This window comes from Microtus pennsylvanicus, chromosome 1 (assembly GCF_037038515.1).
Source record: "Microtus pennsylvanicus isolate mMicPen1 chromosome 1, mMicPen1.hap1, whole genome shotgun sequence".
NCBI classification, from domain to species: Eukaryota; Metazoa; Chordata; class Mammalia; order Rodentia; family Cricetidae; genus Microtus; species Microtus pennsylvanicus.
This window is the reverse complement of record NC_134579.1, coordinates 28,965,140-28,981,188: the sequence shown is the minus strand read 5'-3', so window position 1 is coordinate 28,981,188 and position 16,049 is coordinate 28,965,140. Positions and strand designations below refer to the sequence as shown.

The window sequence follows — 16,049 nt, the reverse complement described above, 5'->3', positions numbered from 1 at the left end:
TCCTTCCTTCCTTCCTTCCTTCCTTCCTTCCTTCCTTTTTTTCTTTTTTGGCCTTTGAGGTAGAATCTCACCCTGTAGCCCCAGCCTCTCCCACTCTGACCCTCTTCCCAAGTGCTGGGATTACGGCTGTGCACCGTCATACCTCTTCTGTTTCAAAGCTTCCTCGTGTGTCCAGGGGACCTGATGCAGCCCCTGCCCAGCCTCACTGTCCCTTGATTGATGTGGGACTTTCCTCTGTGTGCTGGAATACCATTGGTTCATAAAAAAGCTGCTTTGGGCCTGTTACAGTGCAGAATGGGGCAAGGTGGGAATTCTAAGCAGAAAGAGGAGGAGAGAGTACTAGCCGCCACAGGAGACAGACACTGGACACCCAACAGAGCTTTACCTGTAGGCACAACCACATGACGATACACAGATTAATAAAAATGGGTTAATTGAAGATATAAAAGTTAGCCAAAAATATGCCTAAGCTAATGGGCCAAGCGGTGTTTTAGTAATACAGTTTCTGTGTGATTATTTCAGGTCTGGGCAGCCAAAAAAACATCCTCTGACTGCACTTGATGCAGCTCAGAACTTTGTATTTTCTTTAGAAAAGTATAGGAACATCCTAATGCTCTGTGGAGAGAGCTACAAGGATTTATCATAGATTCTCGCTCTAGTGGGTTTTGAAGGGATTTAAGACATAGCTCAGTGTAGCTCAAATGGCTGAAGGACCAAGGCAGATGGACCTGTTAGGATCCACGCAGAGTCCTGTGGTCACACGCAGCTCTTCTGCCTGCTGACTATCTAAATGGAAAGTTCTTTTTGATGTATGTGTCACAGAAAACTCAGGCACACGCCACATAAGATGGTTTGCTCAAAGATGACTGCGTGGTGGTGATCTCACATGAGGTTGTGTAGCTAGGGATGCAGCTGTCTTAGTCTCTGTCTGCCCATCCTGTGATGTCTGTATCATGACAGACTCTCCTCATGGTGTAGGTTAGTGATCCCCAGCAGAGTGGACAGATAGGACTGTGATTAAGCAAGGATGAGGCCATGTCACTGACAGCCCAGTGATGAATGCAGACTGTAAAATTCTCAACTCTATACTTTTGGAATTCTAAGAACAAATTTTGTTTCTTAAACAATAAACTTTCCTTCATGACACTCTTTTCCTTTGGCTTATCTCCCAGATTTCGGTACCAGGACTTCACCTTTTTGAAGACTCTGCTTGATGCCACAAAGCTCCTGTATAGTCCAGAAAGCTCTGTGCACACAAAGCTTGTCCAGCTTCCGGTGGTCCACATGATGCTCACCCAGCATTCTCTGTTTTTGCCAACCATGCTGACATCTGGAGAAGAGGAAAATCTGGACAGTCAAGTAAAAGGTGAGCCCACACTCTGCCCTCCCAGCTCCGTGGCAGCTGTCGGCTTCCAGTTTCTTCCAGCTAGCCGTCCACCATTTGTTTTCAGAGTGTAGTAATGGGGTCTCTGTGTCTGTCAACTCCAGGGTTGCCACCTGTCTTGAAGGCTTTGTATGGTGTATGGAGGGTCTGTGGGAGGTCATGTGGCCCTGTCATGAGCGTGTGGACATTTGTCCTGCGAGGACTGGATCAACCTCGTGAAACTTTTAGGGAAGACTGATTGAAAGCGGGAAGGGTTTGAACTTCCCTGGTGGTAGTGCACTGCTGTCTTTTCCAGCCAGGCTTACACTCTGTGTCCAACTCAGTCAGCATGGACTTGTGCTCGTGAGTCCTAAGTGCAGTGTAGACTGTGAGGCTGAATGTCCCCGCCCACTCGAGGCAGTGCCATGTAGAGACAAAGCCATCACCCCGGGGTCTGAGTGTCATAAAGAGTTGGTTAAAGACAGAAAACGGTTAGATGCCAATTATTGGTACAGTAGTTAAAAAGTAAAATGGGCTCCACGCCACGTGCAGGCAGGAGTATAAATGCTGGAGGTTGTGATAGCATAACCAGGGAGTATGCGTAGATCTTAAAATCGTAGGTTTTTAAAAATTTGGTGGAAAGGGATGGGTAGATCCTGAGCCTATAGGGAGATGGTGATTCTGAAGATGTGTTATCACAGGAACGCGTGTGATCCTGGCGAGGAGGCTGATGGATGCCCAAAGTCCAGCCTACTCAGAAAGGATAGTACCAGCTTCCAGAACCACTGCAGTGCCCCCTCCTCTGTGTCCTGAGAGTGTGTCTCCTTGGTACTATGTCCTGTGTTGTTTCTTCCAGAAACCCTGGTGGACCTGATGTCCACAGTGGTGAGGATGTGCCCTTCTGTCTGTGAGAGCAGCCACTTTGCTGTGCTACTTGGGACCTACAGTGCCACACTCAGTGTCTTGGGTGAGGAGGACCTGATGATCAGGCTGTGTGGGCAGGGCTGGTGGGGTATACCCTCTCCTGTATTTGAGGGGTTCATTTGTCTTCTAGACCAGAAGATTTTACTTCTCCTTCGGGCATATGAACAGAACAACCTCAGTCTCATCAGCTTCAGGTGAGTGTTGGCTTCATGGGTGGTCATGAACAGAAGAACAGTTCTTAGGCCCAGTGATAAAGCCCCCTCTTCAGGGAGCTCTAGATTTGAGCCTTCTCATTCCTTCTATTATTAATATATTTGTATTCCTTATTTTGTATAAATGTAGTCATATGTTTAGCACGTTCATGCCACAGTGCACACTTGGAGGTCTAGAACATCCCAGACCCACACCATAGTAGCTGCCCTGTCTCTTAGGCATCTGTGGGCAGCTGCAGGGGATACCGGGCTGCACAGAGTGGGTTCTCCAGGCAGGACTGACCAAAGACTTGTGCAGCAGTCCTATGGGCAGTCTGAGGTCAGGATCCTCTAGCTGTTTAGCCTGGCTTGGAGCCACACCCCGTCATGTAGAGTCCCTGCTCTGCCACTCGTCCGTTGGCAAGTGAGAGGCCATGCAGCTTCCCCAGTCCTTTCAGTACTTATTCCCCCCACTGCACAGGAGGTGGCAATGTAAGCTAAGGGATCATTGCACAGAATAAGTGAGTCAATGTACGCAAAGGGTCAGAGTCAAGCCAGATACCCCAGGAGTAGCGTGTGGGTGCTGACTTCTGCTGCCATCACCAGCTGCCCCTGCACCCCCAGCAGCCCCATCACCACCATGCCCATTTCAGAAGCTGTTGAGGATGAGGTGATAGAGCATGTGTGCTTACCCAGAGTGGCACTTGGCTTGAGCTAGGATGTTGGGGTTGTTGTTCCTGGTGGGTCCTGTGACCAGTCTGCACTCCATTCTGGCTCTAGGGTTCTTCTGTGGGGCCCAGCAGCTGTGGAGCATCACAAGACTTGCCGAAGCCTAGGCAAGTCACTGTGGCAGCAGCCAAGTGTCGGGGACATCCTCCGCCTCCTGGACCCTGACCAGATGATGCAGACCATTCTGCACTTCCCACAGTACCGGAGGCTGCTGCCCACTGAGGTGTGGTCTGCTCTTCTCCCCTCCCTCTTGCCCCTCCAACTTTGTACAGAGGTACAGACTGTGCCCCCATGTCCATACTGAAACTGGGTCCCACTGGTCCCACTGTTTTATTTATTACCCCTCCCCCACAAGCTTATCTTGAAACAAGTCTCAACAGTAACATTACCATGTGAAAACTTTGCTTTTTATAGAACTTCTTAGGTTTATGTGCTCTGATAGTGGGGTCAGCATTCAAATGATCAGGGTCCATGATCATGTTGGCTTGGGCTGTTTCAGGACACAGGGGAGCCGCTGGTGTTTAAGGATAACACTGCGCGAGTGGACCTTGACCGCCTCTATGACCCCTGCTTTCTTCTCCATCTCTTTGGGGAACTGACCAGGCCAGGTGAGTGTGCCCGCCTCCTGCGGCCAGGCCAGGTGAGTGTGCCCGCCTCCTGCGGCCAGGCCAGGTGAGTGTGCCCGCCTCCTGCGGCCAGGCCAGGTGAGTATGCCCGCCTCCTGTGGCCAGGCCAGGTGAGTGTGCCGGCCTTCTGCGGCCATATTGCTGTTAATTGTTATCATGGCTCCCAGGTTAGTCCTGAGTCAGAAAAACCATTCTTTTAGTGTAGACAGCTTGTTTGTTCCCAGCCGCCCAGACCCTAATCATCACACAGAAACTATATTAATTGCGACACTGTTTGCCTATTAGCTTAGGCTTCTTATTAACTAACTCTTACATCTTAAATGAACCCGTTTCTATTAGTCTTTGTATTGCCACCAGGCTGTGGCTTACCAGAAAGGTTTCGACTCCAGCAGCTACATGGCTCCTCTTTGATTTTGCCTACTCTCTCTACATATCTCTGTTCAGATTTCCCATCTGGCTTTACTCTGCTAAGCCATTGGCCCAGACAACTTTATTCATCAACCAATGAAAGCAGCACATATACAGAAGGACATCCCACATCATTTTAGGGTTTTGTTTGTCTTAAATGTGTGGCTGGGTTCTTCAGCACCAAATCTGGATCCTAGAGCCTTGAGCGATTGCCAGGCTTTTCAGCAAGCACCTTCATCCTCTAAGCCGTCTCGCCTGCCTGTGGACTGACTTAATGTTATGTTCAAGGTCTTTAGCTGTGCTTATTTGAAAGAAAAAGGGATATTGATTCTTGTTTCCAGAATTGAGAATTTAATTAAATTTAGTGTTGGACATGCATTCACGTTTTAAAAATTAGATGATAGAAAATTAAAATATTAATGTGCACAGTCAAAGACTGCTCCATCTGCCTTCCATACATGGCTTCCCTTTTATTTCTTTGCACGTGTGTAGCGAGAGGCCCCAGAAGTCTGTTTGCAATTCCACCGTGGCCAGGTATTGCTGACCTTGTCCTAAGTCAGGCCCTTGACTCTTCTGTCTCACTGCTCCACTTTCAGCCCTTTGAGGAGAAGGCGAACCTATTTTCATAACCTTACTACCCCCCACCCCACTTTGAGTGCTTGCCCAAGAGACAGGCCAGCCAAGGCTGTTAGCAGTGGCAGTGACAGATGCCTCTTGCACAGCAGCTCTGCGTCTGCCAGGGCAGCCAGCACAGGGTGAGCCGAGTGCCACTGCCAAGTGCCCAGCGCACCAGCTCTGTGGACTCTGCTCTCTGTAAAGAACCGTTTACAGTTTGTGACCAAGAATGTCATATAAAAAGACACTGAGGTGCACTTCCTGGAGCTCCTGGAGCAGAGCCACAGTACCATGACTGTCCACTGACCCTGGGTGCGTTTGATGCTCTCCGCAGTCATTGTCCTGGCTAAGCCGTCTCAGGGTTTGAAAACTGTCCAAAAGGTTCTTAAGATAGAGCAGCATTTATAACCACTTTTAAATAGCCTTATATTTTCTACACCCAAGGGCATCCTTTTTCCATAAGTACAAAGCCAAGACCATAGAGCAGCAGAGAAAGTCACAAAATAGGAAGTTAATTTTTCCTCATGGACATGTGGAAAATTCATTTGTCTTAGAGTGTCAGTAGCTACTAAAATTATGCCAGCCATCAGAGCTTTAGCTTTTCTCGTTGAGTGTAAATTAAATGTTTGGACTATTCTCTCTCCCAAACATACTCTGTCCATGAGTGCATAGTTATCTCTTAACTATGGTTGTTTTCCAAAGCATGATAATTTTATCTACAGTTTGGTGCTTTAAAAAACTTCCTAGTTGTCTTTCCACATCAAAATTCATCAGTTGTTAGAGACTGAGTCTGAGTCTGCACATTACCTGGTTGTTAGGGACTGTGAGTCTGAGTCTGCACATTACCTGGTTGTTAGGGACTGTGAGTCTGAGTCTGCACATTACCTGGTTGTTAGGGACTGTGAGTCTGAGTCTGCACATTACCTGGTTGTTAGGGACTGTGAGTCTGAGTCTGCACATTACCTGGTTGTTAGGGACTGCGAGTCTGAGTCTGCACATTACCTGGTTGTTAGGGACTGTGAGTCTGAGTCTGCACATTACCTGGTTGTTAGGGACTGTGAGTCTGAGTCTGCACGTTATCTGGTTGTTAGGGACTGTGAGTCTGAGTCTGCACATTACCTGGTTGTTAGGGACTGTGAGTCTGAGTCTGCACGTTATCTGGTTGTTAGGGACTGTGAGTCTGAGTCTGCACATTACCTGGTTGTTAGGGACTGTGAGTCTGAGTCTGCACATTACCTGGTTGTTAGGGACTGTGAGTCTGAGTCTGCACATTACCTGGTTGTTCCTTCCAGTCTGTGCTTCAGCATCAAGTAGATTCTCATAAGCAGCGTGTACTTAGTAATGAGGTCTGGTTTTAATCTCACCGTCTCTCTTTTAGTTGAAGTGTGTACACTGTGCATACCTAATAAAGTCATAGCTTTGATGCAGCTTTATCTTTTCTAAGGGTGGGAGTGATTGGTTGATCACAGTTTACCCTCCAGCCAGATGCTTTGCTTCATGCATTGTGTAAGGGGCTAACTATAGCACAGACATTTCTCCTTTCTTAGTGTTGTAGGTAGGTGTCTGTTGCTGTGATAAAGCACTGTGACCAAAAAAGCAAGTTGGGGAGAACAGGGTTTATTTGGCTCACACTTCCAGATGATAGTCCTTGATTGAAGGAACTCAGGACAGGAACTCAAGCAGGCAGGATCCTGAGTCCTTGATTGAAGGAACTCAGGACAGGAACTCAAGCAGGCAGGATCCTGAGGCAGGAACTGATGAAGAGGCCATGGAGGGTGCTGCTTACTGGCGTGATTCCCATGACTTACTCAGCTCGCTTTCTTACAGACCCAGGGATAGCACCGTCCGCTACGGCTGGGCCCTGCTTCTTCAATCCCTAATTTAAAAAATGCTCTTGAGCCTTGCGTACGACCCAGAATTATGGAGGCGTTTTCTTAATTGAGGCTCCCTTCTTTCAAATGACTTTAGCTTGTGTCAGGTTGATAAAACCAGCCAGTGCAGTTGCTTTGTTACCTATAAACCTCAGATTGTTTCTTGGACTTCAGTTTTCTTAGTTTTCTCTTGTGTCTGTGTTTGCACTGCTGGAGCTCCTGCACTGTGCGGCCCCACTGGGTGGCTTGAGAGACGCCAGGCCCTGTATCTGCAGGTTCTTTCCTCTGTATTTGAGTTTAGATAGTTTCCACTGCAGTCTTCTAAGTCACTGGCCTGTTCTGATCTTGGTCCCAGCCAATGCACTTCCTGTGGGTGAACTTTTTCATCAGGACCACGGGTCAGCTCTGTCCTGCCAACTGCTCCCATATACACAGAGTCTTATTATTAATTATAAGTGCTTGGCCCATAGCTTAGACTTGTTTTTAGCTAGGTCTTATAACCTAAATTTGCCATTTCTATTTATTTGTTTCCACATGGCTCATGACTTGTTACCTCATTTTATACACACCCTGCTTCCTCTGCATACGGCTGATGACTCCCTCGTCTCTATCCTCCTTGGATGTGGGATTCCCCTCTATATGCTGTAAATATGCTTTATTACCATTGGTTAATAAAGAAGCTGCTTTGGGCCTATGACAGTGCAGAATAGGGCAAGGCAGGAATTCCAAGCAGAGATAGGTGCTTAGAATCAGGGGAAAAAAGAAGGTGGAATCAGGAAAACACTATGTAGCCGCCACAGGAGACAGGCACCGGATGGAGCCTTACCGGTAGGTCACAACCATGTGGTGATACACAGATTAATAGAAATGGGTTAATTTAAGATATAAGAATTAGCCAGGAATATGCCTAGGCTACTGGCCAAGCAGTGTTGTAATGAATACAACTCCTGTGTGATTATTCTGGGTCTGGGTGGCTGGGGACGAACAAACAGTCTCCACCTACACTCCTTCCCAGCATCCTCTTAGTTTGACTTTCACACATAACTTCCTCCTGCCTAGCAATTGGTTAGTCCGCTCTTTATTAAATCACTGAGAGTAATAAATATTCACAGCGTACATAAAGGATTATTCAACAGCAACTTTCCACTTGAGAATCCCCAAAACAGCCTCCAGAAACAGCTGGTTTCCTCCTTCTCTCCACCTCTGTCTTAGCGTGCACCGTCTTTGCTTCTGTTTTCAGTTATTGCATTGACAGTCTATCCCAAGAGTGTTCATAGAAGACACTTGCTTCCGTCTGCCTCTGTTAGTTCCTGTGGGGCACTGGCCACTCAGCTTAAAAAGCCTCTTTATGGAGAATTACCACCAGGTTACTCATTTTTCAGCAAGGGAAACAGCTCTCTTCTGAAGTTTTTAAACAGAACTATTCCTGGGGAAAAGGAAGGCCTGAGCTCCCACTAAAGTGGAGCTGACAAAATACAGGTTCTGTTGGTGAGCATCCAGCTGTCTGGGATTGGGCCCCCTGTGTGCGATCCAGCTGTCTTGTATTTTCTCATAGCAGTTGGAGGTGCCTTAAGGCCTCACATAGAGCAAAGGGATGCCAGCCAGCAGGTGCTCCCTGACCCTGTTAGTGCTGGGATCACCTCATGGCCTTGTGTGTGGTAGACAAGTCCTGTGCCTCTGAGCTGTCCCTGGCTCCCAGCCCCAGCAGACATTTTGACTGTTGCTTTTGTTTGAGCGTGGCGAACCACACCACAGAGAGTTTTGTTGTGTGTTTAAAGAATAAAGGAAGGAAGGTTGCCAGAGTGGAAGTAGGGAAATCCTTTGTATACAGAACAGGCCCAGGCCCCACTAGTTTGCTCTGGCTGAGTTTCCCACTTTCTGTTCCTTCTGGTGTTTCACATGGGACAGGCACAGGACTGAACAAAGTAGGACCCAGAAGCCAGGCGTCCTGTTCTGCTGACACACTGATGTTCAGAGTGGGTCTCAGTGTTGCTCTCATTCTGCTGAACTTCTGACATTTGTGGAACTGACCAGTGTCGTAGAAGCAGGGTAATCATGGCCACAGAAGAGAAGATACCGTGGTCCATTCTCAGCAGCCAGAGAGACACTGTTCTCAATGTCCAGCCTGTGCAGCTGGCATTGGTGGGATGGAAGAGAGAGTTGTACAAGCATCATGAAATGTGGATCGTGTGTTTAATGCTATAATTTACTCTCTGTAGAATTTGTGGTGGATTGTCGAAAATTTTTGGATTCAAATGCTCTGGGCCTCACTGTGGCAGCCCTCAGCAGCTATGACCCCAAGATGCGTGCTGCAGCCTACTCAGTGCTGGCAGCCTACTACTCACACCTGGAGGGAGCTCGCTTCCGGGAGCAGTCACAAGTAAGTAGGAATCAAGTGTCTGTGGGGATGCGGTTGAGGCTTTGGAGAAGGTGCCTGTCACCTGGGGCAGGGGGAGGAGTGCAGAGAAGGCATGAGTGAGAGGCCCTGCTCTGTAGTAAGGAGCAGCAGGCTGCGTTCCTGCCACCCGGCTCCCGGCCTCCTGGCTAGTTTATGCCCTGAAATAATAACACGGAAACTGTATTCTTTTAAACACTGCTTGGCCCATTATATCTAGCCTCTTCTTGACTAACTCTCACATCTTGACTAACCCATTTCTGTGTAGCACCATGAGGTGGTGTCTTACAGGGAAAGATTCAACATGTCTGACCTGCGTCTATCTTGGGCTGGAGCTTCATTGCATCTGCCCTGGAGAGGAGCGGCATGGCGTCTGAGCTCACTTCCCTTCTTTCCAGCATTCTGTTCTGTCTATTCCACCTACCTAATTTTCTAACCTATCAGACCAAGCAGTTTTCTTTATTGATTAACCAATGAAACAACAGATTGACAAATGACCTTCCCACATCACTGCTCAGGCATAGCTCAGCCTTGGGTTGGGAGGCTGCCTTCTAACCCCAGGGTCCAGTGGGGAAGGGGTCCCTTCTGTTGAATGTGTCTTTGATCTAAACTCAGCGGTGAAGGCAACTGTTATCCACACCGTCTAACCCAGAAACCCACACCCCATGTGCCAGAGGGACAGGAGCAGATTGGTAGTAGTGTTCGGCTTCTCTCAACCACTGTGCAGGTCTGCTCCTAAAAGAAGAAGGCAGGAGCATCTCCAAGAGGAAGGCACACAGTGTCCTGCTGTGGCTTCCTGTTTGTCCCCAAGTGGAAGGGCAGACCCTCCCTGCAGAGCCGTGACAAACAAACACACCCTGAAGGTGCTTGTCTTTCCTCTGTTCAGGTTCTATACCTGCTGGATGTTGTCCGCAATGGAATTAAAGCTCCAAACCTGAGGCTCCCCTTCACCGTGGCCCTTTTCATTGCCAAGGCAGCACTGCAGATCTTGAAACCAGGTACCATCATAGCTTCCGGTGGGGAAGAAACAAACAAAACTGAGGCTCTAGGAGTCCATTCTGGGAGTCCGTCCCACGGGTTTCTTCACTGTGGAGTGCCCCCATCTCTAGGACTGTGAGAGGGTCCGGAGTCGTGCCCTCCAAAGCACTTGTAGATTGCCTGGCACCCATCTGAGCCAACAGCGGCTTGTCTGACACTGCTGCTCGCTGACCCGTGTGTGGCAGAGCCGTGGCGTGTACGGTTCCAGGTGCTCAGCTGGAAGGCACATGAGTCACTCTGTAGCTGTAAGGATGTTGGAACACAGCTCCTGGGGACCAGGCCGCCTCTGAAAGGATGTGCAAGTAACAGGCCTTGATTCACCAGAAGGCCTTGTTTGGGTTTAGCCAGAGGAAATCAGGTGAAGGTTAGTACCATTGGAGGCCCCACGGCTCTGTTGGTCCAGCAAGGTCATAATCTCAGCTGAGAAACAGCCTCCAGCCGACTCCCCCCATCGTCTCACCCTCGGAGGCCCCCAGGAGAGGTAGCGTGGCTCAGGCCTCTCAGTGTGTAGTCAGATTGCTCTTAGAATTCAGGCCTGGTTTTCATCTGTGATATAATTCGTGTGACTTGTGGCGGAAACTCAATTGTTATCACTTGTCTGATTTAAAGGAGTCTGTTAGGATAAAACAGCAGAGTTTAGGTGTTCATCGTCGTAACCTCCCATTGAGCCCATGGTGCCTGGGGTACAGCCGTCCACATTAGTCCTCATGCCAAGGAAGACCATGTGTTGATGACCAGGCCACCCAGCTGGACTTTGAGATTGCAGCAGAAAGAGATGTATACTCTCCCGGCCTTGTATTCTAGAGCCAGATGTTTGCGCCTCCTTCCTGGGTCAGCTCCTCTCTGGGAGAGGCTAGAAACACAGTGTGGGCCCTGTGGCCAAGTCCAGGAATGGGGGTCCCTAAATCATGTGGAGAACGCTATGTGCAGAAGTTGTCTTGGGTTTCCAATCCACTGTGGTTCTTAGGGTGCAGAATCTCTGCTGGGTAGGGATTTATCCCCAGTCCAGATACTGCCAGGCTGTACCGAGGACATTAGTGACTGTCTGCTTGTATTTTCAGAGGAGCACATGTACTGGAAGATCAGCAAGTTCCTGCTATCGCACGAGAACCTGAACATGGACAAACTGCCAGGCTTTTACCAGTTCTTCTACAGCTCTGACTTCCAGGTAGTGTGGCCAAGTCCTCAAGGTCCCCGTAGACTTTGAACAAGATTACTCACTCAGCCCCACGTCTCCTCTGTCCCCCAGTAATGCAGCTTGCTACACAGTACCATTGCACAAGCAGTGCAGAGCAAGGTCGCAGAGAGGAGCCGTCTGTGCTGCCCCATAAAGCCAGACACACTCCTGTGTCCTGCTTATTAAAAGTCTCGAGTCTGGGAGCCTTTAGCATCCCTCTTGTGTTTCCTTGCTGAACCCCTGGACTAAGTAGTTAGTACATACCCTTCTGTAAAACTCCCACCCACTTAAACATGGCTTACTGTTTGATTTGACTTGGTCTTTGATTTCTGAGCTGATAATGGAATCAAAGGACAAGACTCTTAATGGTGTAAGGCCAGAGCTATTGGCCATCACCTGGAAACACTGCTGTTTGCTTGTCCCACAGAAGAGCCGTAACTTATCTAACGATGCTTTCTTGTTTGTCTGGCCTAGCAAAAAACAGAACAAGAATGGGTGTTGGGAATTCTACGGCAGGGGATTAGAGACAAACACTGTTATGAGCTGTGCTCTAGGAGAGGGGTGTTCCACATCATTCTGTCGTTCTTCAGCAGCCCCTTGTGTGACGAAGTGGCTAAGGTGAGCATGTTCCTCAGGTTCACAGCACAGGGGTGTGTGTGTGTGTGCGCGTGCGTGTGTGTGTGTGTGTGTGGAGTCTGGCATTGTTCATCCCAACAGGTGATTTTCTTTGTGGCCTTCTTCGCACACCGTGGTGGATAGGAAGAAAGACCTTTGCATCTTTATTTTATCAAGGGAAAGGAGCTAGTTCCTGATCATAAGCCTGTGGAGTTGACCAGAAAGCCAAGATACAAATTAACTCACCTGAGTGACAGGAACCCTCTAGCTCCCAGTTTTGTGTGTAGTGTCTGGAGACATAAAACCTTTGTATAAGAATCCCAGCCCTTGAAGGCTGAGGCAGGAAGATTAAGGCCAGCCTGGAATGCATAACATGAACCATGTTTCAAATAAATTAATGTTGACTGTAGACAGTCACACTGTGTGTTCAGCTTTATTGGTTCATATCAGTTATATTTTTCTTCTGAAATTTACTCTCTTTGTTTTTGAAACAGGGTCTTACTTTGTTGCCCTGACTGGCCTGAAGTTAATGTTGCTGGCTTTGAACTTGCAACATTCCTCTTACCTCTCATGTACTAGGGTTGCAGTCATGACCATTCTTGAAGTTGACTCTTAAAAAGTTTATACCGTGTGTAGTCCCTAAAGTAGTAAGCACTGGACACACGTTCTCTCTAGTTGTTTGAGGTCATAACTTCTGTGTCCCCTCCCATGTCACCATGCACTGATCTGCAAGCTTCAGAGTGGCACCTCAGGCAGGATCCCTCTCTTTTTTGACTGTCTGGTGTCAGCATCATCTAAGTAAATGACAGTTCACAGTTTTCACTAAAGCTTTAAAAGCCAAAGGCACTCTGAATTTTAATTAAAGATTTATTTCTTAATTTGCTTTTGATTTGGGGGAAAGCATAGTAAATAAGAATAGAGAGTTGAGACTGCCTCCTCTCACCCGTTAGGAACCAGTGAGTTTGCCCTGTCCCTGACTGTCCTGGGACCGAGAGCTGATTTTATGTTTTCTAAATACACAACTGCTGAAAGAAGTAAATGGGAAAAGCCTGGCAAACTTTTATTTTTGTCTTATGTAAGATGTGGGGAGTAACAGTCAAGATTAAGAAATACATTGTAATAAATGGAATTTGAATATGGTACCTTTTTATTTTGATAGTGAGAATTCTGAGGTGCTCAGAAACAGTTAGGGACAGGCCCGTGTTGATGGTCTCCCTTGGGTAGATCCCAGCAGCTCACAACTGGTCTGTGCTGCATCCCACCTGGCTCATCTTGTATCTGGGCTGCTGACTGCTGGGAGTCTGTTTCTGTCATTTGCATGCGGATACACTTCTGGAGCTGGGCCTATGGCTAATAATCCTTGTAATCCCAGCCCTCAGAAGTCTGGGGCCAGTGTGCATCCCTATCTAACAACTATTAAAAGTTAAACCAGCGAGAGAGAAATCCCTGTTGGTCACTAAGGAGTGACTCTTTGAACTCTGCAGAATTGGATCCTGGAAATTCTGCAGAATGTTGCCCGTATCACCAGATCTGCCTATGAAGTCATCCGGGACTATAGCCTTTTAACATGGATTTTACACATCCTTGAGAGCAGGTAAGTGCTTTTTGCATGATACCTCTAAAGGTTTAAGCATCAATAGATTGTGTGCAATGGGGTCCCACCCATATTCCTGTGAGCTTGCAGTCCAGCTCCTGGTAATAGCCAAAGGGCCTTTCTTCCATTAACTCCTGCTTTTCGGGGTCTCCTGTCTGCCTTGGATTTGAAGCACAGCTGCATCCACTTTGGCAGAACCCCACTAGCCTTCCTGTCTTTATGTCCCACTCAGCCACTGGGGCCAGCTGCATAGAGGGTATCCCGTCTCCTGAGCCCCTGCTTCTAGGCTTGTTGAAATGCCCAGTGAAGGTAGATGAGTCCTCAAGCACTGGGTGGGGGTTGGGCAGAAGATGCCTGTCATTCCTCCATCACGTGAGTCTGTGCAAGCCTGGGGTCCCTGACACAACAACACTGTCAGGAGGGCTCTGTCTGACGGGGCAACTGTAACATGCCCAGGGGCCACTGGGTCTTTTTGTTCTTTTTCTTTTTCAAAAGTAATTTTCAGCTTTTTGAGAAGCTGGCTCCCATGCACATGCACAGGCTCTGCCCTGGGAACTCTGCATGTTTCACTGTCCTGCTTGTTACAGCACTAGGTGACTTCTTAAGGGCGCCTGCACCTCATCCCCGCCAGGTTGTGGCACTGTGACGTCATAACCCTGCCGTTGCAGAAGACGGTTGGTCGTTCATTGATTTGTTTTTAACCACAGGTTCGAATCAGTAATCTTTTACTCCGAATATAAAAACTAGGTGTTCATACTGGAAATAAGCACTGCTGGAGGTTGGCATTCAGAAGGTATCTATAGGGTTCTCGTGCAGAATGACCCGTGCATGTGATCTCACCACTCGGGAGACTGTGCCAGAGGATTTCAGGGAGTTTGAGGCCAGGCTGGGCCACAGTGCCAGACCCGGCCTCAAAAAGACAAATAGAGTAAGATCTTTCTGAAAGAAACAGCTTAAACTGTGTCTTCCAACGTCAACAGCTTCAAGACTTTTCAGATTTTTTTAAAGGCATAATTGGCTAATAGCAATAATAATAATAATAACAATAACCCATGATAACTTTGTTCATAGTTCAAGTTGCTACCATAACCACACTGCTGTGTCTCCTGTACTTGAGGGACTTGGTGCTGTGTTCTGGTGAGAACGTGGTCTGGCTTGATGCTGCCTTTCTACATCAGGCACCTTGTTCTTACTTAGAGGGAGTGCTCTGTGCTGAGGGACGGGCAGGTCGGACTCTCAGAGGCGGGGCTGTCACCAGCGTATGGTCCACATCCTACCTTCACACATTGACCTCCCTGACTAAGCGGCTGCCATGTTTGGTTTCAGATTTGTGGAGACTCGGCTGCTCTCCAATGTGATCTCCTTGCTGCACACCCTGTGGGTGACCAACCTCGGCAACAAAGCACCAGAGCAGGGCGGGCAGCCACCGTGCCAACCTGGCTCCCAGGAGTCCCAGAAGATGCTTGCCCTGCACACTGTCGACGAGTTCCTGTATGTCCTCATCGCACTTACAGCGCACCTGAGGTGAGCCTGGTGTGAGATAAATACCCTGCTGTGCAAATCAGGACAACAGGGCTATTGCTGCTTATTCCTTCCTCTCACCTGTGGTCACCACATCTCTCTCACAACCCAGCTGTGATCCCTGAGCCCTGGCCTGATGTGGTGTGGGCCAGAGTGCTGTGCCAGCATCAGGACATCTATTATAGCTCTATCTTTATTTTCATCTCCGTCTCCAAGGTTCTCATGGAGGCCCTGAAAGCTTAGCAGACTTAGAACCCACAGTGCATCATGCTAGAGCACTTTTTGCAGGAAAAACATCTGTATCTGTGTTACACACACACACACATACACAGCGTGCTTAAACAAATGAGGTTCCACAGAAGAGCGTGTTTCTGTGACCTTAGTCTTAGCCCGGGCACCTATAAGCCATCTCCACCACCTCTCCAGCCTCCAGAGATGCACATGTGTGTGGACCTCCAGCTTATCCGTCCCGTCAGCTCTGGGAGCTGACGTGTGTCAGTGGGGTAGAATGGGGCTCAGAATTGGAGGCTTTTTATTTTTATTTTTTTAAATAAGAACAGGACAATTGGTTTCATGTTGCCCCAAATTAAATTAAGACTCTGCTGGACAACCGTATCTTGTATTTTGGGGTTGTCTGGCACATTGCTGCCCGACTACTGATAACTGTTGGCATTCAACCTTGTGTGTAGCAGGTGACATTAGAAGACGAGAAGGCTCTCTTCCCTCCACTGAGCATCACAGGCTTTGCCCGTGTGGTGATGCTGACGAGAGCCTGAGCTGCAGAGGAGTCGGCGTCCTTCAGAGCTATGTCACTCCCCGGCCCTGCCCCTCCGTCTTCCTGCTTGGCTTTCTAAAGAGGTTTCTCTTCCTCCAGCAGAGAATTCAGATTCCAGATGTCTTGAGTGCCTCTCTCACTTTTCCTCTTCTGTGTCCTGAGCACACATTGGTTTGGCCTTTAAAAAAAAAGTGTAATTGTTTGACC

The 16,049-nt window shown here is 48.3% G+C and overlaps 1 protein-coding gene across 2 annotated transcripts in view; it reads left to right on the top strand.

The window, feature by feature from the left end:
• Urb1 (URB1 ribosome biogenesis factor) overlaps positions 1 to 16,049 on the top strand; it is a 59,350-nt gene that overhangs the window by 40,276 nt on the left and 3,025 nt on the right. The window contains exons 26-37 of one of the 2 annotated variants that reach the window (XM_075959508.1): positions 1,173 to 1,366; positions 2,220 to 2,330; positions 2,418 to 2,481; positions 3,259 to 3,430; positions 3,707 to 3,815; positions 8,947 to 9,107; positions 10,009 to 10,120; positions 11,222 to 11,328; positions 11,812 to 11,955; positions 13,437 to 13,546; positions 14,873 to 15,070; positions 15,757 to 15,886. In XM_075959508.1, the coding sequence (XP_075815623.1) occupies positions 1,173 to 1,366; positions 2,220 to 2,330; positions 2,418 to 2,481; positions 3,259 to 3,430; positions 3,707 to 3,815; positions 8,947 to 9,107; positions 10,009 to 10,120; positions 11,222 to 11,328; positions 11,812 to 11,955; positions 13,437 to 13,546; positions 14,873 to 15,070; positions 15,757 to 15,763 (1,489 nt within the window). In that variant the 3' untranslated portion in view covers positions 15,764 to 15,886. Of the gene's footprint in view, positions 1 to 1,172; positions 1,367 to 2,219; positions 2,331 to 2,417; positions 2,482 to 3,258; positions 3,431 to 3,706; positions 3,816 to 8,946; positions 9,108 to 10,008; positions 10,121 to 11,221; positions 11,329 to 11,811; positions 11,956 to 13,436; positions 13,547 to 14,872; positions 15,071 to 15,756; positions 15,887 to 16,049 lie in introns of those variants that run through there. The other variant, XM_075959500.1, reaches the window with a different exon arrangement.